Source organism: Caretta caretta, chromosome 10 (assembly GCF_965140235.1).
Source record: "Caretta caretta isolate rCarCar2 chromosome 10, rCarCar1.hap1, whole genome shotgun sequence".
Lineage (NCBI taxonomy): Eukaryota > Metazoa > Chordata > Testudines > Cheloniidae > Caretta > Caretta caretta.
Window position 1 is genome coordinate 62,967,165 of NC_134215.1, and position 23,022 is coordinate 62,990,186.

A 23,022-nucleotide genomic window follows, 5' to 3' on the forward strand; every position below is an offset into this window, starting at 1 on the left:
TATGGCCCACCTGTGCCACAACAACATTTTTCTGCATATAAAAGGCAAGTCCAGCTTTAGGAGGTAGCAAGCAGGGCAATTGCCTGGGGCCCCATGCCACAGGGGGCCCTGTGAAGCTAAGTTGCTCGGGCTTCGGCTTCAGCCCTGGGTGGCGGGGCTTGGAACCCCAAGCTTCAGCCCTATGTGGTGGGGCTTTGGCTTTCTGCCTTGGGCCACGGCAAGTCTAATGCCGGCCCTGCTTGGGGGACCCCCTGAAACCTGCTCAGGGCCTCCAGTGGGCCCTGGACTCCTCGTTGAGAACCACTTATCTAGACTGTATTTCCCTAGCTTGCTTCTGAGAATGTCATGTGGGACTGTGTCAGAAGCCTTACTATAACCAAGAGATATCACATCTACTGCTTCCTCCTGTATCCAGTAAACAGCAACCCTATCAAAGAAGGAAATTAGGTTAGTTTGGCATGATTTGTTCTCGACAAATTCATGCTGGCTATTCCTTATAATTCTGTTACCTTGTAGGTGCTTCCAAATTGATTAATAATTTGTTCCAGTATTTTTCCAAGTATCAAAGTTCGGCTGACTGGTCTATAATTTCCAGGGTCCTCTTTGTTCTTCTTTTTAAAGTGTAGATGTAACATATGCTGATGCAGGAGTGTTTCTACTGGGATCAGAACACCATCTCCCAAAACAACATTAGCTATGCTGACAGTATCACTCTTCTATCGGCATAAGAACAACATAAGAAAGGCCTTACTGGGTCAGATCAAAGGTCCATCCAGCCCAGCATACCGTCCACCGACAGTGGCCAATGCCAGGTACCCCAGAGGGAGTGAACCTAACAGGTAATGATCTAGTGATCTCTCTCCTGCCATCCATCTCCACCCTCTGACAAACAGAGGCTAGGGACACCGTTCCTTACCCATCCTGGCTAATAGCCATTAATGGACTTAACCTCCATGAATTTATCCAGTTCTCTTTTAAACCCTGTTATAGTCCTAGCCTTCACAACCTCCTCAGGCAAGGACTTCCACAGGTTGACTAAGTGCTGAGTGAAAAAGAACTTCCTTTTATTTGTTTTAAACCTGCTACCCATTAATTTCATTTGGTGGCCCCTAGTTCTTCTAGTATGGGAACAAATAAATAACTTTTCCTTATTCACTTTCTCCACACCACTCATGATTTTATATACCTCTATCATATCCCCCCTTAGTCTCCTCTTTTCCAAGCTGAAAAGTCCTAGCCTCTTTAATCTCTCCTTATATGGCACCCGTTCCAAACCCCTAATCATTTTAGTTGCCCTTTTCTGAACTTTTTCTAATGCCAGTATATCTTTTTTTGTAGCTGCATCTACACTGCGTTTTTTGTTGGCATAACTATGTCGCTACTACACCTGACTGACATAGCTATGCTGGTATAAATGTAGCCCAAGTCTTCATGTATGACACTCTTATTCTGGAATAAAGAGTGCTTTATTCCTCTTTAATTTAACCCACGTCAGGAAAACCATTATTCTGGAATAAGAACCCACTACTGTGGAATTAATTAGGGATAGTCAATCAGGGATTTCACCATGTTTAGATAAGCCCTGAGACAGACGGAGAAGTCAGTTAAGAATCTTTGTTCAATTATTTGTATTTATATACATTGCATTCAGGTAACTCCTTAATATTAGTAAAAATATCGTAGGACGTCCCTCTGTGGAATCTCCTGTCAGCACTCCAGAGGGCCCTGGGTTATGTGGGCTTGACATCTGTTAATTTATGTTCCTATTCTGTCAGCAATAATTGATGTGATTGCTCAAAACAGCATTTTACCTAGGTCCTTCACACTGAACATCCCCAACCCACTTGCTCCCTGCCGACTTGCTTATTGGAAAACCCGGGAAGTTGGTGAGTGCAAGCCCACCCACTGCTAAAGGCCCCTCCCCCAGCCTAGCGGGAGGGACCACTGGACCCAGGGACCAACTGATTACGGGGGACAACTAATGAAAAACAGAGACCAGAGTGAGGGTCAAAGGTTCAAAATGAGGATACCGGATGAGGACACCGGACAGAGCCCACTGCTCCTCAAAGCTGTCGAGGGAGCCAGCAGACGCTGCCCAGTGGAACTCTGCCCGGATGCATGAAAGTAGGGCGGAACGGAAGTAGGCCCCGCAGTCGCAGAGCACCCCCTCATCCAACATCCTTCTCCTGGTATTTTAGATGGAGACTTTGGCCAGAGTCAGGAGGAGGTTGACGAGGAGGTCTCACGACTTCGTGGGGCCACGGATAGGGTGTGAAAAGAGGAACAAGTGTGGGAAAAGTGCAGCCAGAACCTCAACAAGAGGTTCTGGAGGAGCTGGAATAGGGGCTCCAACCTGGCGCATTCGAGATAGGCGTGCGCCAGGTTCTCCCTCACGCCGCAAAAGGGGCAGGCCTCAGGTGTAGGGGTGAACCGCGCCAGGTGCACGCCCGTGCTCACGGCTCCATGAAGGAGCCGCCAACTAATGTCCCTGGCGGGCCATGGGACCAAGGTCGAATAAAGGCTGGCCCACCGGGGCTCCTCACCCTCTTTAGGTGGAAGACAGTCGCCATTTGGTGTCAGGGCGGGACACGAGGGTGAGGAAATGTAACGTATGGAGCATGAACGTGTACGGATGGTTTCTGGGCGCGGTTCAGAACCGGACCGGCTGCAGGGTAAGCAGCTGGCTCGGAGTGTGGGATCGGGGAGGCCGAGGGGGCTCGCGGAGCAGGGGCCCAAGAAGAATGTCGGGAGGGCCAGGGGTGGGCGGGGAACACCCTCTCGCAGGGCTCGCCGCAGGAAAACGAGAGAATCGGGTGACAAGGCGGCCTTCACCTCCTGGAGTACGCGCCCAGGGGTCGGAAGGGTGGAACCCGCCGACTTGCTCCTCCACGCGCCCTTCCCTGGGAACTACTCCTTCAGTTTTGCTCCCTGCACCCCAGACGATCGGCTCCTCCACACCCCAGCACCACACAGCTCTCCCCCATCCGCTCCACTCGCTACCCCTCCGTTCCGCGCCTGCCCCTCGCTCAGCGGCTCCTCCCGCTCCCGGCGCTGCTCCCGTAGCGCTCTCGCGGCGGGACAGGACAGGGCGCCGAGCAGCGGCGAAACTCCAGGCGAAAGGCAGAAGCTTCAGCTGGGCTTCACTTCTCTACTAGGCATGCGCACAGGCTGCGCGCATGCACCTCAGGACGGCAGCAGGGGCTTGCGCGTGCGCAGACAGGAGACGCAATTCTATTTGAGGTCGCGCGCCCCCCCGGTTGCCCTGACAGCTGTGGTGTCATCGGCGCTTGGCCGGTGTCAGCCGCCCGTCGCGGCGGTGACTCGAGTCCCTCTGCCGCCTGCCATGCCCATTGCTCGGCTGGCTGCTGCGGAGGCGGAGCACTGAGGGGAGCACCAGGCGACGGCGCGGGGCATGGCAGAGTTCCCGCCGGTGCCGCTCTCCCTGCGGGAGGAGCCCCCGGCCGCCCGCTCTGGCTCCGAGTCCGAGTCGGAGGCCGAGCTGTCGCAGAGCCTGGCCCGCACCAAGATCCGCTCGTACGGCAGCACGGCCAGCGTAGCGGCCCCCCTGGCGGAGCGCTACCTGGAGCATCGCCTCAGCGCCGGCGACACGCTGCAGGGCATCGCGCTCAAGTATGGAGTTACGGTAAGGGCGGCCCCAGGGGCCCCAAAGGCGGGCCGGGCCCCCGAGCCCTGAGAGGGGAGGTCACAGAATATCCAGGGTTGGAAGGGACCTCGGGAGGTCATCTAGTCCCACCCCCTGCTCAAAGCAGGGCCAATTCCCAATTTTTGCCCCTATCCCTAAATGGCCCCCTCAAGGATTGAACTCACAACCCTGGGTTTAGCAGGCCAGTGCTCCAACCACTGAGCTATCCCTGGCCGGGTGGAGGGAAGGATGGGTTTGTGGCGGAGGTGCTGTGCAGAGAGGGTGCTAGGTCCTGGCTTTGCCTCAGACCCCTGGGACACTGGGCGAGTCACTGATCTCCGCGGGTAACAACCTTCCTCTTCCTCCCCGCCTCAGAGCGTAAACGCTGGGCTGGGCCGGGACCCAACCGCACCATGTGTGTGCGGTCCGCGCGCTCTGGGCCCTGAACTCCGCTGCGATCCGGAGGTACCAGAAATACAATTTGTGGGCCAGGCAGATGGGAGTGGGGGAGGAATTCCCAGTCCTGGGTGAGACAGCGCAGCTGCAGGAGGAGGGACCCCAGGCGAGGTCTGAGCCACTTGGGGGCTGGGCATGGGGTGAAGGAGAGATACCCAGCCAGATATATGGCACAGGAGCTACACAGTGTGGGAAATCCACAGCCAGCTGTGAGTAGGGTCGCCAATTTTGGTTGGATGTATTCTGGGAGTTTTCATCACATGATATAATCTTTAATTTCTGGAGACTCCAGGGCAATCCTGGAGGGTTGGTGACCGTAGCTGTCAACCAAAAGAAATGGGATGGAGATTGACAGGAATCCTTGGTTAAATGTGAGCCATCTGAGGTTGTGAGAGGGATGGGGTGAAATGAGAATCTTCACTCACTGGTAGGGAGGAGAAGAAGGGGGCATAGAGAGGAAAAATCCCTCCTCATCGCATGCAAGTTTTGGGGTAAGGTGGTGGGGGAGTTAATGCCTGGCTCTCCATGAGCCAGTGGTTTGTGATGGAGGAGGGCTCAGTCTCTCCCTGGCCATGTGTTAAAGCAGAAGTTGCAGGAATAGATGAAGAAATGCTTGGCCAGCTGTGACTAAGAGAAGACCATAGATGGGGAATCCTCATTCAGATGCGAGTCTCTAGTAAATGTATTGCTTCAGTAATATATCCACAACTATCTCTTTAAAAAATAATAGTAATCTCAAATTAATATCTGCAACATGACAGTGAGGCCCAGTCCACTGTGCAGGCTCCAGGAACCTGTTTAAACATGGCTGTTTCTAATAAGCTTTTCCAGATCAGCATAGATAAGAATATTTTTTTCTTGTGAGAGCCATGATCCATAGCTGTGCTATATATTACCCATGCAAACCACCACCTGCTCTCTATAGTATCATGTCATAATAGTTTTCAAACCAAATTTCAGCTGGCCTAAGGGAAAACATACTAAAAATCTTCTAGCAACAGCTTTTTATATACAGTTGTAATTAGCAATATTTGACTCCCATTGTGAATAAGGTCAAAGTTCTTATTTCCTCTCGGAAAGAAGAGTAACTCTACTTTGAGTCAAATCCTGTTTACTCCTTACTGATATGAGTAATGCTGTGGAAGTCAGTGGAGTTACTCTGGTTTGTTTTTGGTGTAAATGAAAGCAGACTGACTCAATAAGAACGTTTGAATAAGCGGAACTGGTTTGCCATTAGTTTATTTATACATTCACCATTGTAACTTAGTTTCTTCTCGCACATGTTAATAAAAACCAAACCTCTCGCATTTAGTGACACTTAAATGGTGTTGGAAATGTTTAAATTTGGTCTTTATTCAGAAGTGGAGCTAGTGCATTGTAGTTACATTTATACAAAATATTTATTTTAATAAAATTGTATTTCTAAATAGGAACTTCAGTATTTCAGAGTGGAATTGTAGCATGGAATACTAACATTAAAAATTAAGCTCAATTTTTAACCTTGATTTAAATTACTTAAAATACATTTCAAGCCAGACCTGTCAAAGAATATATCTGAAACAAAATAGTAATCTAGCCCTCAATTTCAGATGTCAAGATGTGCCTTTTTTAGTTCTCCCTATTTAAATTGCCATTGTGACAGTATAAGAAGTAAGTACTGATTTTTCACTCCCATTTGCTATCTAATACCAGACATTCCTAGCAGTCTCCTTAATTTACCAAGTCTTGAGTAAAGGCTTTAGAGTTTTAACGCCCCTGTAATATAAACAGAAGATTTTTTAAAATAGAAACTTAGGACCAACTTCTATTAAAGAATCTCTTTGTATATACCTTATAAAATGAAAAGTACTTTAGCAGCAATCCTAGTCGCACTCGGCTCTGCCTCATAGGGCTAAACCAAGCCACTGACATTTATGAGAGTCTTTCTGGTGACTGATGGGGGTTGGATCAGGTCTTACTTCAGTAGGGGCTCAGAGTGGTGTGAAGGCAACATCGTCATCTCTTGAGAGGGTGAGGAGGATGAAGAACTTGCACTTCTAACAATGACTTCCTCCCAGCTGCTTAAGAAGAGGTATTGATTGTCTTTAAAGGAAACAAAAGGTCCACATATTTGCCCTTTATCAGAAGGGTGCTGGCTACAACATGGGGCATCATGTTTATCTACCGTAGGTATCTTTCAAGTTGCTCTTGTCATTCTATCCATGTGCCATGTAGGAAAAAGGATATCCAAGGCCTTATTTATATACCATACTTTAAACAAAAGTTTCCTGTTATGTCTCCCTTCCTTATTGCTCCCATTGGCTGTAGCAATGATGGGAGCACTAGTGCTGACAGTCACTAGTGTCTTAGTAACTGTCATCTATGCCTGTTCTGAACAAGGTTAATGTAATGTAGAGATGAAACCTACAACTGATGAGAGATCGCATGTGGGGAAGATGTTAGTTTGTGGTCTTTAGTGTAATCTCTTTGCTAATCGGGGAAGATTTTTGATGTTTATAAACAATATATTTGTAAAGATCTATCAAGCTGATTCTGTTAAACACCAAATAAAATCTTTTATTCTCTTAGAATATTTCGATTAGTGAGTGTGGGTAAGTAATTGTGGGAATTAAAAGGATGATGGCTAGAATATTGTTTTATATAGCTCCTACAAAGCCAAGAATATATGTGCTTTGTACAATGTAAACATGAATCCCTTGCAACATCCCTAAATAAGTGACTACTATTTGTATTTTTATTTTACTGTTTATTTTCTCCAAAAATAGGGTGCACGTATAATAGGAAAGTTCATAAGCCTTTTCTGCCTCGGTACAATTTCATCTATGGCTGTGTTAAAAAACATAGGATTTTTAACCACCATGTTGTCCAGTTCCAGGGTTGAACAACATTAAGGTTAAAATACCTGTACCCCATTTGCATTACAGCTTTTATACTGGTGGACCTATGCCAGTGCAGAGAAATGCTTATGAAATTTCCCAGCATAGGAAAGGTATCAGTGTCAAATTCCACTCACACTTACACCCATGAATCCTTATTGGAGGCACTGGAGTTCTGTGAGTGTAACTGAGGGCAGAACTTAGTCAGCAGTTCTCAAGCGACGTACCCAAGACTACTCACAGAATTTTAGAGTGGAGATTAAAACATAGGGGTCCCTTACTCCTACCACTAAAATACATGGGCTCTCTGAAAGGCCACAAGAAGATATCCTAAAGCAGTATTCCAAGGAGGAAGAACAAACCATCACTGGCGGAGTTACAGTGAAGCGTAATAAACAATAGCTTTCGGGTGCATTATTTATCAGCTATCATTTTGCTAGTCCCTTTACAAATGCAAGTCATGGTAGACCTACTGGGTTTCAGCCTTTGTGCTACAGTTCTGTAGATTGATTTCTCCTTTAAAGAAAGTCATGCCTTCCAATTACCAATATAATCATAATTTTGGTATCGAGCAAGTAAATGATTCTGTTTGCTTTAGTGGCTTCTGGTTTCTGGGGCCTTGGCTGGGCTCCAGGTTTGGCTTTGCAACCTATGCTACCTAGCGAAATGGAGTAGTGTAGGGACTGCACTATGATCCAGCTGACTCTCCCTTGTGGGGAAAGTTGGATAGCAAGAGGCAGTTGCAAGCAGGTCCCAACAAGGTGGGGAGATTAAAATGAAATTTCACATGCTTGGATGTAGCAGAAGGTCAGATTCTAGTGCAAAAATGCAGAATTCCTTAACATCTTAGAAAATGGCAAATTCCACAGCCATGGAATCCTGGGACCACAAGGCCCTGATAGAGAGATGAATGAGGCAGCTCACACTTCTCAGAGCTATTGTTTCAGGCCCTCTGCAGTCATCACTGCATCAGTTTGCATTTAGTTCCTGTTTTTAAGGTTCTAGGGCTAGAAACAATTAAAAACAAAACTGAAAGCTGAGATTATGCAGCCATGGGTGACTGTCATGGAAAATTCTGCAGCTACAGAATCCGTGGGGCCTATACCCATAATGATAGAAAGATGGGCCCCACAGAGATGTCAGTTTCTATCATGCGATGTTCCATCTTGATGGGCAGGTTACTTAGATCAAGATGGAGCATACAGTGGTGGGACCTCCAAGCTGCATTTTGATATTTGTAAAAATTGATTGTGTAAAATAAGGAGGGTTGCCACTGGTCATGCTGTAGAATTCCAATGTCTGGTTTTGGCCAGCAAGTGACACCTACACTATCAGGCTCTCAAAATATGGGGCCATATTCAGGACCCAATTAGAGATCTCTGCGTTTATGTAAAACCAAACACACCAAAGCAGGGAGTGGCATCACAGATTAAATGTATTCATTTGATTTCTCCAACACCCTTGAAGTTCACTATTTGTGGGCCTTCCAAGATAGGCAGTCAGCTGTATGGTCTAAACATCTTAGTGTACCCCTGAAGCCCTAAACACCTTCACATGCTGGGATTACTTATACTTTAGACCTAAAGTCAGTGGTTCCCAAACTTTAACAGCCTGCGAACCCCTTTCACTAAATTGTGAAATCTCGTGAACCCCCTCCTAAAAATATATATTTCCAGGGATTTAAGTTTAAATTTCCTCCGCACTCCATGAGGCTCCTGCTGCTGGACCCCGTTGACCGCTCCGGTCAACTGAGCTCCACTGAGCTTGGGCTGCAGGTTCCGCTGACTGCCAGGGCTCAGGCTGCCAGCTCCAACTGCCTGGCCCCGCTCTCCCTGGGGCTCGGGCTGCCAGCCCCATGTGGAGCGCTGGGGTTCGGGCTGCCGGCTCCCCCGCTGACGGGGGGAGGGCTCGGGCTGCCAGCCCCAACTGCCTGGCCCTGCTCTCCCTGGGGCTCGGGCTGTCTGCCCTTCAACCAGGTCCCACCTGCTGCCTCCAATGCCCGGGGTCCTCTGGCCGCCATTAGAGAAATTTTTCTGGTGAACCCCCTGTAACCTTCTGCGAACCCCCAGGGGTTCACAAACCCCAGTTTGGGAACCACTGGTCTAAGTAATCTGTTCAGGCGGTTCTCTGGGAGTTGCTCTCTCAGACTGGCCCCAACATGGATGCAAAATAATGCAGGATTTTTGCAGCGTTATTGTGTATTCTTTGCTGAGCAAAGGTGACCTAAATTTGGGTTGTGAAGAGAATGGAGTACTCAAATTTAGGGAAAGTTTCTTTATTTGGAACAAAAAAATATACCCTTAGGGAGACTTCCAATAGCATAAAGCCTAGTGCACGGACAAAGAAAGCAAAGCAAAATGGCTGAGTTAATGGCAAGACAGAACAGAGATGTTCTAAATGCAATAGCTCCTTTTATATTCTAATTTAAGACAAAGTAATTGTTTCAGGGAAACTCTTCGCTTATAAAACTGCTCGCCTGTTGTGTGTTTTGAGGATGGTGGCATTCTGTACTTTACAGAAATCAGTACTGCTTCAATTTAATTGTTTTTCTTTCTCTCTTCCAGATGGAACAAATAAAAAGGGCAAATAAACTATTTACTAATGACTGTATATTCCTGAGAGAAACGCTGAATATTCCAGTTATATCAGAGAAGCCGTTACTGTTCAATGGACTTAATTCGCTGGAATCGCCTGAGAATGAAATTATTGACATTTCTCTTTGTGGTGAAGGACCAATGACAGTTCAGGAAGAGAGTAGTTCTTCTTCTCCCAGTCCTCAAGAACCTGACAATCAACCTGCTGCACCCGAAGAACTATCTGCCAAAGATTTTCTACATAGACTGGACTTGCAGATTAAGTTGTCAAAACAGGCAGTCAGGAAACTAAAAGATGAAGATATCAGGTAAACTCCAATTTAAAATGAAGCATCTAATTTCAGACTAACATTTACTCCTTTTTATATTGGAGTTGTTGTGGCATTTGGGCAAACGCTAGTGACATTTATGTCTATAATCTTTCTAATTTAGGCTTATTTGCAGCCCCCATCTCAAATGACATTTATCATGTCGTGTAATGGACTATAGGAAGGTTCTTGGATACTATGGTGATTAGAATAGTATAAGAAGCTATCTAGAATAACAGCTGTATCTAAGCCCTGGCTATAAATCAGAGAAGGAATAACATTGTGTAAAAGGTGTTGGTATAACACAGATTTCTGATTTGGTAGATGGTTATCTATATAGGCTTTGATTCAGCAAAGTACCAAGCACCCAATGACCCTGTGAAGCCGAAGGTGTGTAATGAGACATTACTGGGGCCCCCCCAAGCAAAAATCTGAAATGGCCCCCAATACACATTTGTAGATGTGCCTAATCTCATACCACTTTCCTTTCTCACCCAAAGAATGCTCATTCCCCCTAGTAGCTGTCTCTTCCTCCTTTACCACCCTCATACATTCACCTTCCCTTACATCTTGCCTTCACTAGGGAAAAAGATATATTCTTAGCTAAGAGGAGGCTCTAGTGGCTTCATCCCATATCTCCATACACAATCCCCTACCATAGCGGGGTTGGCCTTTCCTTCTCAAACACATGACATACATGCTCCCTGTGGGTTCATCATTCCTACTCCTCTCACATACCTTTCTCCTCTTAGTGCCCCCACCCCCCCACACACAGCTAATCAGCCAGACTTTTCATGTTCATCCCTTGGAACCTCATTCATTAGTAGCTCCTTGGAGTGAAGCCAGATACCAAGCCTTGCAGAAGTTGCTCCTTCCAGCCCTCTGTTGGCTTCAGTAGGGAGATACAGGCAACTGCCTGCCCAGGTGAGCTGCTCCTTAAATTGTACATGTAAAAAACCACAGTGCGAAGAGGAGGATATGCCGGCTGCTGAGACGGAGCAACTATCTACTTCTCCAGCTCTTAGGAAACTGGAGGTGGAGCATCTCCTTTTTAAGAGGTGAGAGGCATCTCCCTTCTCTCCCCAGTGGCAGACTTGGACAGCAGGAGCTCTTGCAGTCAATTAGGCTGCAAGATCAGTGTTTCCTCCTGCAAGGGCCCACGTCAGAGTCCAGGCCCCTCAAAAACTACAAATGCTGCAGGGTGGTACTTAAAGCCTTGGTGCTCAGCAGCTCACAAGACCAAACCTGTTGTCTCAGATGAACCAAGTTAAAATTCTATAATTTAGTATCTTGTGCAATTAAATGTATTTCTAATGCTGTAAATATACAAACATTGTTCCTGAGCTGTATGTAATAGGAACTAGAAAAGTTAGTAGCTGGGCTAGCAGTAAGAATATTTGTAGAAGGGGATTGGCAATACAGTTCTAGTGTTGAGCTGCTGGAAAAACCCCTTGTCATGTACAACCCAGTGAGTCTAGTTCATTTTTCACTGCACTCCATACACAACTTACTTGCCCTGAGGATGCGTATTTAGGGCTATTGTCTCACATAGAAGGCTGTGGATGCTCTGAGTTAAGAGTCCTGTTTGGTTAGCACACTTGTGTGTCAAAGGGTAGGCTTTCTGAACTGCTCTCTCCTTTAAGTCTCTTGTCCATCTCTTGGTGTGCTTCTGCATACTTGACTGACATAGGCTGCACTGTTTGGCTGTATTTCCCCAAGCCAGATTTGGGTCATGCAGAGGAATGGTTAATGGTATTCACCTGTCACCATCATTTAACTTGCATCATCCTTAGCATGGTTGAGGAGACTGTGCAGGACATTGCTATCTTAATGGCTTCTGCTGATGAATCTCATGATAAGCCTGCTAAAAAGGTGACATTAACATATGAGTAGGTGTTGTTGATTTAGCAATTAAGCTGGGCTGACAGAGACCACAGGTGCCCAGCAAGGATTTTGCTTATTTTAATATCCCTTGCACACAAAATGTTAATGTATAGGAGGGAATTCATTCCAGGACCTCAGCAAACGACACACAGAAAAAGTGGTTGTATTCAAAGTGACTGGCTTAAAAATAGGAACATTGTTACTGCTTCCTTATGTGTTTTCTGGGTCATAGCTTGAAAAACAAAATTTTATTGCTGTATTTGCTCCTGAGCCAAAGAGTCAAAAAACATCAAACTACATTCACTTTTGTGTATACATCATTAACAAAATTACAAGAGTACACTTTTTTGGGGGGGGTCATGATACTGCATGAAGCACAGCTTGATTATCAGATTCCAGCTTGAACTTCCATTTAGAGAACTGGATTGTCAGTTATAGTCACAGGAAAAAGCTAATTTAGGAGGCAGATTAAGAATAAATATGTACATTTAATGGGTAATGTTACTGAGCTATGTGTTGTTTTATTCTCCCCACAACTTCCATATACTTTAATGGGAGTCAGGTGCTACAGCCCTGACAATGTGCCCAACGTGGTGGGAGGGGGCACACACGTTATATTTTTCTGGTCTCATTTGTAAGCCTTACAGCCTTTCAAACAAATGAGTTTCAATATTTAATCAGATATCTCATGGATTTAGAAGCAGTTGAGGCATTACAGTTCTTCAAATAAGCGTGCTGTACAGTGTTGCAATGTGAGTAACTTTTACTTATGATATAGGTGGGATTTCACCTGTATAGAAGACCTTCATCAGTACTGTAAAAATAAAATTAAATGTTCAAGTGTTGCCTTAAGCATATATGGCACTTTATGCAAAGGGACCCCAAAGTACTTTACAGACTGTGGCCCAGAATCTGATCTATTACATTGATATATATCCGAGTAACTCCCTTTGGTTTTTATTGGTTAGCCTGGATTACAGCAGTGTGAATACAGAATTGAGCCTTCCATCAGTCTGTATATAACCTAGAGAGTTTTGTGTATCTACATATAAACGCTCTTCCGAAGTCTGCATCTCTTCTTGCTTTTACTGTTGTTAACTATTGAACCCTCTTCATAGCTTCCCAAGTCATTGCTCTCCAGACTCTAGCATGTGCAGAATGGTGTTGCTTGCCTTCCTACATACCGCAAAGAACTCTGGGTTCCCAGTGTTTCAAGATCCATTCAAAATTGCTGTCCTTGTTTTCACATCCTGCATAAACTTTCTCTTCTCCCTCACTTTTTTCTAGCATGTGCCTCCTCTGTCTTACCATTGTTTAGGAAACCTGCTTTTCTGCAGCTTCTGACACCTGGCCAAGTCTAATATTTTTTCCCCTTCAGCTCTTCAGGTCTTTCGAGTTTTATCTGAAAACCTCTTTTCTCCTGTGCATAGTACATCACTGTCCTCTCAGATTTAGGGTGGGGAAAAAAGCATGGATTTAACTCTATAAAGCCTTTTAGGATTCAGTTTGTGTGAAAGGCGCTATGTACACAACATAGATGCATTGTAATGTTACCATACCCAATGGGTTATGGGACCTTGAGCACAATTTGGCCACTTAGTCAATGTTGTTCTGTTGTCATTATGTGTTAATATGGTATGGCTATAATGAAGACCTTTTTATATGAAGGTAAAAGTGCAATAAGTAAAAATGCTATGTTTCAGCTACACTGACCTTGTACATTCTATTTCAAATGGCCTTGGCACATAGTAGAGAGCTTTTCAGATAATGTGAGATTATGGGATGTACGTCAGCATTGGAATGTACTCAAATGGCAGTTTGCAGAGATGGAAGAAAAGCAACATTTGTTATGTTGCTACATCTTGAACCAGGGAGTAGAAGAATGGATCTGAGGTCTGAGTAAAGAAGACAGCAACAGCAGCAGAGGATTGGCTCCAGAATTCCAAAAACTATCACCTTTCTCCTGTCAGCATGCTTCTGCTAGTGTGATATGCAGGCTAATGGGATACTGCATGTGGTAAGTTGCTCATTCAGAACTTTTTCCCTTAAGGTTTTTTAAAATTTAAATTCTATCACATGCACTCTTAATAGTGAAACTCAGTTACACATGCTAGGCCTCATTCCTTATGCTTAACAGGAGTTCTGCATGCAGAGCTACTGCAGGATCAGGCCTAATGTAAATGCAATACAAGGTGAATACTTGAATTCAATTAACCATCACCTTCCAAAAATTCTATCATTTAACCATCCCCCTTGAAATGACCTCAACCTTCTTTTGTTGGATTGCTTAGTGGCCAAAGTCTCAGCTTTGGAATACTTAAATCAGTCTCTGCTATAAATACAGCCCTTCATCCTTCCTAACCAGAAAACTGAGTAACATGTAGGTTGTGAAGGTGGTCTCTTGAATTAGACCTAAAGCTTAAAGGCACTTTATGCCTTGCATGGATGTTAATTCCATGTGATCTTTAACCACAGCCATTGTTGTGCGGTGCACTATTTGGCTGCTGCCATCCTCCCCAGAGGTGACTGCATTTCAGTAGTAGTAGTAGTAGAGTGTGTGTGTGTATATAATATATATAGTATTTATGAAGAACTTTGTGATCTTTCAAGGGTCTTTATAAAAGTATAATTATTACTCAATCTCTGGCCACCAAGCAAAGAAATGTAAGATTACGTATAAAGGAGGATTTGTGTGGTGGTGGCGGTACAGGGGCATAGAAGAAAGCAAAATAAAAACAAAGCCAGGTCATCCTTTTATTTTTGCACATCTGCTTTTGCCTTGTCTTTGTATATTTTAAGTGCATTTTCCCAAACTATCTACTGTGGTGTCTGCAGCGCACCCATGTATTGCAGTTGTCAGGGATATGAAGGATGTATAGTAATTGTTATCCAGTTTTACCCCTGGCTGGCAGAAAAACAAACACTTCGTAGGTTTGAATTTTCCAGAAATTATTCATTAAAGGTTCTATCTTGTCCCAGTGTGTGTTTTGTAAAAACATCTACTCTGCTTGTGTACGCAACTAAGATAGATAAAGGCATTACGTCCAGACATAAGTTTTATGATCATTCTTTTAAACATTCAGATACCAATAGACGATTTGTAAGCTCTTTACATTATCACTAAGAGAATTCTCTTGGGTGAATGTAGTAGATTAGGGTGTGGGGGTGAGTTTTAGTTTGTGCCTTATGACCACTAGTTTGGGGAGGAGGAATGGATATTTAATGATTCCCTCACATCCAAGTTTAGAATGTTACTGCATTTGAAAAGAGGAACTCTAAAAATTGTTGTTTGCATACATAAGCAAAACCCTGGCTGCTAGCTAACTGCAAACATGCAACATTGGGAACAGAACCTATAACTTGAAGTTCTGTTAAATTGCCTAGTACTCAGCTCATTCACTGGGAGGGAAGATGGGAGCATTTATGACATCCATGATATGAAGTTGTTAATTGGTTCTTGTTTTCTTTACAGTGCTCCAGTACCATCAGCCAAAAGAGAAATGTAGAGACAGCAATGAAATCAAGAAGCCTTTGAGGATATGTTGTGTGTTCCAAGAGCTATTAAATCAAGGGCTTTGATTAGTGTTCCTTTTACAACTGTTGGATGCTTGGTAAAAGAGGGGTTAAAGTATCAAATGAATTCTCATTGTCATGTGTGCTGTAAGCAATGGCTAGTGTTCATTATTTGTGGGTGAGAGGCATTTGTACAGAAATCTGTACAGATGTCCTTCTGTACCTGCAGTTTGTGTTGGGCTGAGAGTGGCAGGTGCAAGTTGAGATACACAGCACTATAAAAACATTGTAATGCTTTCTTTCCATTCTCCTTTCCTAACGGAGGAAGTGAGAAAGTAACTTGTCTTCATTTTAGTGTATTTAGAAATCTCTTTAATAAAACTTTCCATTTTGTTTTTAATGAAAAAATGTGTGGCCACTAAAATGTGTGGCAAACTTATGTATTACTATTGTGATATGTGCCCAAGTGTTCATTTGGGGCACACGTCTCCCGGAAAGGTGTAATATATGCAGCTTGAATTACCTTCACCCTTTGGTAGAAGGTGTATATCTTAAATCTGTCCTTGTACAGTCATAACTTGCACTTCTGAAAATTGTTTTTAAGATGATTTCTGTGATTTTGAATGATAACTGGCACAGAGTTTCTCTAACTGTAGTACTAGGGAGAGTGTGGAGCTCAGTCTTGAAAGCCCTCATGCAGAATTCCCATTGTCTTCAAGGAGAGCACCATTTATGGGTGGATATACAGCAGTGGGTCTCAAACTTTTTTTACTGGCGACCTTTCACATCGCAAGTCTTTGAGTGCAACCCCTCTAATAAATTAAACACCCTTTTAAATATATTTAACACCCCTATAAATGCTGGAGGCAAGCGGGGCTTGGGGTGGAAGTTGACAGCTCGTGACCCCACAGTAATGACCTCGTGACCCCCTGAGGGGTCCGAACCCCCAGTTTGAGAACCCCTGATATACAGGGTTAAGCCCTCAATTAGTCATCAGCAAGTTTTGAGTCTTCTTTGGGGTGACTAAAACAAGCATTCTAAGTTTCCTGGGCTGTGCTTTTCATAACTATGAACAGCTCTGCTTGGATTCAAGTCTGTAATGACTGTTACTAATGCTCTTAACTTGGAAAATAAAGCTTGTCCTTGAGCTTGGTCATGAACCATGCACCATATTGGGTGCCAGTATATTATTTGTTATACTGATAGCTACTTTGGAGGTCTGAACACACTAATATATACACAACAGAAGTGCAGATACTAAATAATGGATGTGGAGAAAAGTTTGTTGGACTAGAAGGGACTGGTGTTTCTTATTTGAGTATCCTACCTTTGAACAAAATGAGCAAATCTGCTAACGGAAAATAAGTCTTATTTCCATCCTTCGCTTACTCCCTCCTGTTTACCCCCTCTAATCTGCTACAGCTGACCACAAGCACATGTGGAACTTGCAGTTGCAGGCAGCTTCCAATTCCCAGAAGTCTGCAGTTTTCACAATCTGGTAGAGGTGTTGAGGGCCCTGTTACATTGTCAGTGGTAGGGAATGGAGTAAAGCTATGTGGGCACGAAAGTTACGACTCTGGTCATCCCTATATCCCTGTTCAGAGAGATTCTTCCAGCCAAAAGCCAGACTTACCATCTTCAGGTGGGAACACCAGGTTTGTTTGTTTTTTACTTGTTTTTTAATAGGAAGGACCAAATCATTAGGAAAGTTGTTTACAAGCTAAGCGAATAAAAAACAGGAAAAATCCAGGAAGTCCACAAAGATCTTTCCAATGCACAACCTACAACCACAAAAAAAGGAAAATATTACTCCCAGCCCAGTACAGTTAGTGTAATATAGCCTTCAAGACCATTCAGTGACATGGTGGCATCTTCAGTTACATCTTGTAGTGTAGGAAACTGTTATTTCAATGATTGCCTAGCCCAGGTAAGAATTTAAGGAGAGAATGTGTTTATTTAATCATTGAGATGAGAACCAAAGAGATACACAATGGCCTTCATAAAGATTCCCCTTGATATTCATTACAGCTGAATCTTGTCTCCATAAGTCATCATTCTCCTGCAGAATAGTAACATGTAGTCTGATGCCATTTATTTTTTCAAGGCTGCACAATTGTTTGTGAAAAATATACTTGATAGGTCATATGTGGACCTCAAAATGATGCACAGATCTGCATGCTGTGGTGTTGGCCTGAGGCTACAATAAGAGAAGATTTGGCATCTTATTTTGAGTGCCAGGAAGATCACGTATGTCCGTCCATCACGGAAGACATGGGATCATGCAGAACTCTGAGGAAATATGTTTGGAAGGGCCTGATCTGGCAGCATGCAGGGAAAACTACCACTGACTTCATAGACATGGGAGTTTGTCTCTATTAGGACTGGAGTGTTGGACTGTAAGTGGGTATCAACCTATACAATGCTGGGACATTAGCAAAACTATGCTCTTATTCATATTTCATAAAGCTAGCTCCTTGGCAATTTCAATTTCACTTCTTGACTATTTAATTGAAAGTGTTTAAATATGAACTACAATTGTTTTTATACTAAATAATAGAGGAATACTTCTCATAATATTATACTGAAGAAGACAGTTACATAATACAGTACTGGTAACAACTTTAGCCTAAGGGTAATTACTAAACTGACCCTTCAAACTAGGCTTTGAAGTATTTATGCGTCTCTTTAGCTAAAAGATAATTTATACATTAAAAACCATGAGGCTAGTAACTGCTGACATTGCTGCACACTAGTTCTCTGTAGAAAGATAATTTGATCTGAATTGAAGACAAATATTTTTAAATCCATGGCACATAAACTTAATCATTCATTGCATGTTGTCTCTCATGGCCATTTCCTTTATTCTTGGTAGAATTCCAATCGAGCATATTGCTCTTCCACCATTTCAATATGTTCTGAGAACCTGTCAACACAGTATATACCCAGAGCAATGAATATCCTTCTGATTAGGACTGAAAGTATCTATTGTTAAATAGAGGTACTGTTTTCTGGGATGTTAGTCACAAGATATTAGACTTATCACAGCTTGGACTAACTTTTGGTTTGTTTTATGTGGGCACATTTGGGAGCAGGAGATGATGCAGGTTACCTTCACCCAGGCCCAAGGCACCTGAGCAGGCAGCAGACAGAATCCAGTTCTTGTGCTCGAGTGCAAAACTAGGGTACCTGTGGTACTTTTTTGTGCCAATAAGTTGTCAGTAGCATGCAGCAGCTACCATCTGGTGACAGGGATGTAAGGAGTATGGCTCCCCTTGTGCTTCCTAAGGCATTGTTTGTGTCTTTCTTGTCTGGGCCAAATGCCTCAGAATCTCTCTGTTTGGCTAGTCCCTCCAGCAAGGAGCAGGGCACAGTTTAAACCTCTCTTTGCAGAAATAAGATTTATGTAGTTCACTGAGGACCCTGATGATTCCCCAGGACTTCTGATTCATAGTCCTCTGGTAGTTCATGAAAGACCCTGTGGTACTTCTTAGGATGGGTGGTATAGCTTGGTAAGAGTTGGCTCCCTGATTTTTAATAGCTGAATTCCAGCACTGCTTTGTCCTTGGAGAACTTAAGCTTTGCTAGAAGGAAAGTTGACAGACCGTACATATGACTGTACCAACTTCTGCTTGACATGCAGTAAAGAACATTCTAGGCACTGACTTGAAAAAATCTCATAGTGTCAACATACAGTGACCTTAGAAATTGTATTAAATCATACTGGTCCCAGAATGAGGTTTTGCTGCTAATAGCCTTCCCTGGTGTTTGTGAATGCATTCCAGCCAGTCTCAAAAGCAAGTTATACAGCGTGAAGACTACATTATTAAAATATTGTGGTTAAAAAGCAAGGAGACTTGCCTATGGAATATTGTGGTAACTCTGATGTTGAATTAAAAATATGAAGCGCTTGCTAAGTGAGCTGATGATTGTAGTTGCAGACCATTTTTGCATAATTGTAGACATTGGAAAAGTGATCAATACTCAGTTAACATCATGCTTCTGGTGTTGTCCTAAGCAGGACTTATTTTCAGTGAACAAATGGGGGGAGAGAAATTAATGTTTCATTCTAAGACCAGTCTATCTGCTGTCAGCCTAGTCCTGCTTCCAAGTTCATCAAAGCATGGGGTAGGCCTGTTAGCTAGAACTAGAGGTACTGGGCACTGTGATAAATTTCTGGTATTTTAAAATAGTTAGCTCAGAGCATGCAATAGTGAGCTCAAAATATGAGTTCCTCTCCAGTCAGTGTCTCTGATCCCATCTACAGTGGTGGCCCTAGGAAACTTAGACAACTAAATGTTTTCCATTAGATAATTTAAAACAGTGGTTCTCAAACTCTGGATTGGGACCCCAAAGTGTTTTAATGGGGTCCGCAGGGCTGTCATTAAACTTGCTGGGGCCCAGCTCTGTAGCCAAAGTCCAAGCCCCACCGCCAAGGGTTGAAGTCCTCAAGCTTCGGTGCCCCCCAGGGTGCGGGGGAGTGGCTCAGGCTTCAGTCCCCCTTCATGGAGTCTTGTAATTTTTGTTGTCTGAAGGGGGTCGCGGTGCAATGAAGTTTGAGAAACCCTGATTTAAAATATTCAAGATAGTCCCTTCAGCAAGAACAGACAGATAAGGAAATATTGTAAATGCTAGAATACCTGTATCTATTTTGGTAAGGAAAAAATTGACAAGATTTCTAACATTTATGGGTTGGTAGCACCTGAAGATCACAATCAGGTTAGGCCCCATTGTACTAGAACCTCTATGAACACATAAAATAACACTTCCTGCCCCCAAAGCATGTTATCAGTCCTGTACTCTGCTTTTCACAGTTCACAGACTTCAAAAATCTCTCTTCATCCAACTGAACATAAATAGCATTCACAAGCCAAAGTAACTTAAAAATAGAAGTTCTAGTATTGTCATATTTTGGTACATTCAGCATGGTGGGGAATGGACAGATACCTTTCAGAGTTTAGCATGGAGGGGATTAATCCCTTTCTTCCAGGTAAAGGTAGAACCACAGTTGTTATTCCTGAGTTCAAGGATTTTCAGTGTTCTGGGCCAACTGTTGACAGTTAATATTCCCATTTGTGGTATAAGAGGGATTTGCTGTGGGAGGCTAGAGACTAAGTCTGGGAGTGAGAATCAGCAAGGAAAGCTCTCTAGAGAAGAGAGCAGGTGCTCTCTCTTCCTCCAGACTTGACTGAAGTAAGCTGTTCTCTATAACTACTTTGGCTGAGAGAGAAGCCCTGTTGCATTTACATTTGCTACATTTACTTTTTTTTTTTTTAAAAAACTAGTAAAGTGCATCATAAAGTGTTTAAACTCCACCTTGCTGTTCAGCTGCCTTTCCTTTGCTCACCCCCCATTCTCATTTTAGGGGCTAATTTCATGAGGGGTTACTATATGTCAACATTTTTATAGTTTGTGAAAATACCACACAGGCCTTAGTCAAAGCTTCCCCTTGACTTTATTTTTGCCTAAGAAAGTTCTGCAGCATTGGGCTATTGGTCTATTTGGGAGCACATAAATAAATCTTTCACACAAAGTGTCACTGTCATGGTGTAAATAAACCCTAAATCCTGAACCAGCCAACTTTCAATAGAGTTTTCCAGTAAAAAGATCATTTAAAATTGAAAACTGGAGGCCTCAACCAGCATTCAGCCTTACATTTCACTGACTCCTGACTAACACCCAATCTGTTTGTTGTAGGCATTGTGCCAGGACTCCTTGTATCAGCTTCCATTTTATACTTCAGAATGCATCAGGTTTTCCTCATCTCACTTATATCATAGAAGCTAACTAAAATATAAGTTCAGGATGGAGAAGACCTACTTGTGTCTTTCCCCCCAAAACACCAATTTTAGGAGCTGTAAGCTTCTCTTCACTGCATGATAATAAAGAGAGCAAATGAATTCAAGAAACAAGCCATAGTCTCATGGAATGGAGCTAACATTGTCAATGCTGTCTCCTTCCCTGTCCAGTGGAGCCAGTCTATGTGAACACTGTGCAGTTGAGACGGTCAGTTGTAGGGGCACAACTGGGAAAAAGCTATGCAATTTCTACCCTATATTCTGTGCTTGCCTCCCCTCTTCACATGGCTGCAAACCCTTCCCACTAGAGAGCTCTTCTATTTTCAGAAGAGACTTCCCCTTCTGGAAGGGGTATTCGTGGTTTTAAATAGTACTCAGTTTTTGGACTGTGGAATACTTAGAAATTTAAACTAAAATCTTCCCTTGGAAAAAGTTTTAGGTGGGTTGCATTTCATACCTTGCTCTGCCTGAATGTTATATTGGGTTTACTTTATTATGATGACATTTGTCTGCTGTTCGATATGACATTTTGTGTATTGCTATCTTGGTTGCTTGAGTTTTGGCAGTTGGCCTACAGTGTTCCAAATTGCAAGAATCTATTAGATATCAGTCTTCATTTGGATTTGTCCCAGTTCTGAATCAACATACAGTGCTACCCCTAGCCCATTTTTGGCTGCGGATTTGAAAACTGATTGTGGCATAGTTCTCATTCTGCTGTTAATTAACTGACTTATGGTTCCCTATCATACCTTGATGCTAACTACAGTATATAACTACCCTTTGTTGATAGTATTCCTTGGTTATTCTACATAATAGATGCTTTGCCTTCATCTTTAATCCTGAAGAGTGCAGAGCATCTACAGCTCCCATTGATGTCAGTAGGACTATCATGTGAATAAGGGTTGCAGGTTCTTGTCTTCAATGTTATGGAGCCACATCATGACAGCAAAAGGTTTAAGAGCCTTTTTCATTCCGATTTCTTATTTTCAGGTGTTTAACTTTTTGAAAAATTTACCTTTGGGTCTGAAATCGCTCATGTTTGTGTTCTTGGCCCAAAGGTAAATTTTTGTCGAAGTGCTTTAACTGTTTGAGTTATCCAACGGGAGGGGGGGGGGAGGGGAGGGGCATTTTTCACATGAAAAAACAGTTCAGCTGCTTAAAAAAAATGAATGGGTCACTCAAGTACGTTTTTGGTCACAAGGAGTGCATGCAGATCTTAAATGCAGATTATAAAGAAAGCCATGTTTTTCTACTATTTTTCTAACAATGTACCAAGGTTGAGCACTTTCTAGACATGTCCATGTTGCTGGAACTCTGTGTTGAAATTCCTGCAGCTGTTTATTTAAATGATTGCGCAGTATATGTCTTTATCAGAATACGCAATTGCGCATTCAAATAAATACAGTTGCAGTTGCATTGGAATTTGTGATCTATATCACACAGGAATAATGTTTTTAGGACATGATTAAATGTTTAGGCGCTTGTCATAAAGCTGTTGTTGCCATTTTAGCATTGTAATTTTTGAAGAGATGTTTTGTATCTCAGATAATTGTTTTTTTTTCAACATTTCTAATGTTATATAATTATCTTTGGAGTGTTTGGCACTCTGAGCTAGTGCTGGGTAGTTGTGTTGCAGTATATTTACATCATTGCTCTTTTGTTATGCCTTTCTGTAATATTCCTTACATATGTTTTTGTGACTCATTTTCATCAAGCAAAAACAGTAGGTGGACTGATTTTCTTCAGACATTTTAATATTTACACTAACCTTTTATCTGTCAATCATTGAGTTAGTAATATACAGTTTGAAGTTGTTGGCAATATTTTCTGTACTGCAATTTACTCTGTTTAAAAAGCCATAGCAAATGATTGGTCTCTTGACTAAAGATAGCTTCAAATGTCTGAGAGTTCTACTGTAGCTGTCTGCATTCTGTTTTGAAAGTACCATAACTT

At 43.1% G+C, this 23,022-nt stretch overlaps 1 protein-coding gene and 1 long non-coding RNA gene across 2 annotated transcripts in view; both read left to right on the top strand.

Moving 5' to 3' along the window:
* Positions 1 to 3,214: 3,214 nt before the first annotated feature.
* The window catches only part of LYSMD2 (LysM domain containing 2), a 30,887-nt gene continuing 11,079 nt past the window's right edge, over positions 3,215 to 23,022 (top strand). Inside the window, exons 1-2 of the mRNA XM_048867097.2 lie at positions 3,215 to 3,643; positions 9,540 to 9,877. Of these exons, the coding sequence (XP_048723054.1) occupies positions 3,413 to 3,643; positions 9,540 to 9,877 (569 nt within the window). The 5' untranslated portion in view covers positions 3,215 to 3,412. The remainder of the gene's footprint in view (positions 3,644 to 9,539; positions 9,878 to 23,022) is intronic.
* Positions 9,904 to 15,682, top strand: LOC142073391 (uncharacterized). Its single transcript, XR_012670241.1, has 2 exons — positions 9,904 to 13,778; positions 15,234 to 15,682. It is a non-coding gene; the product is annotated as an uncharacterized LOC142073391 (long non-coding RNA).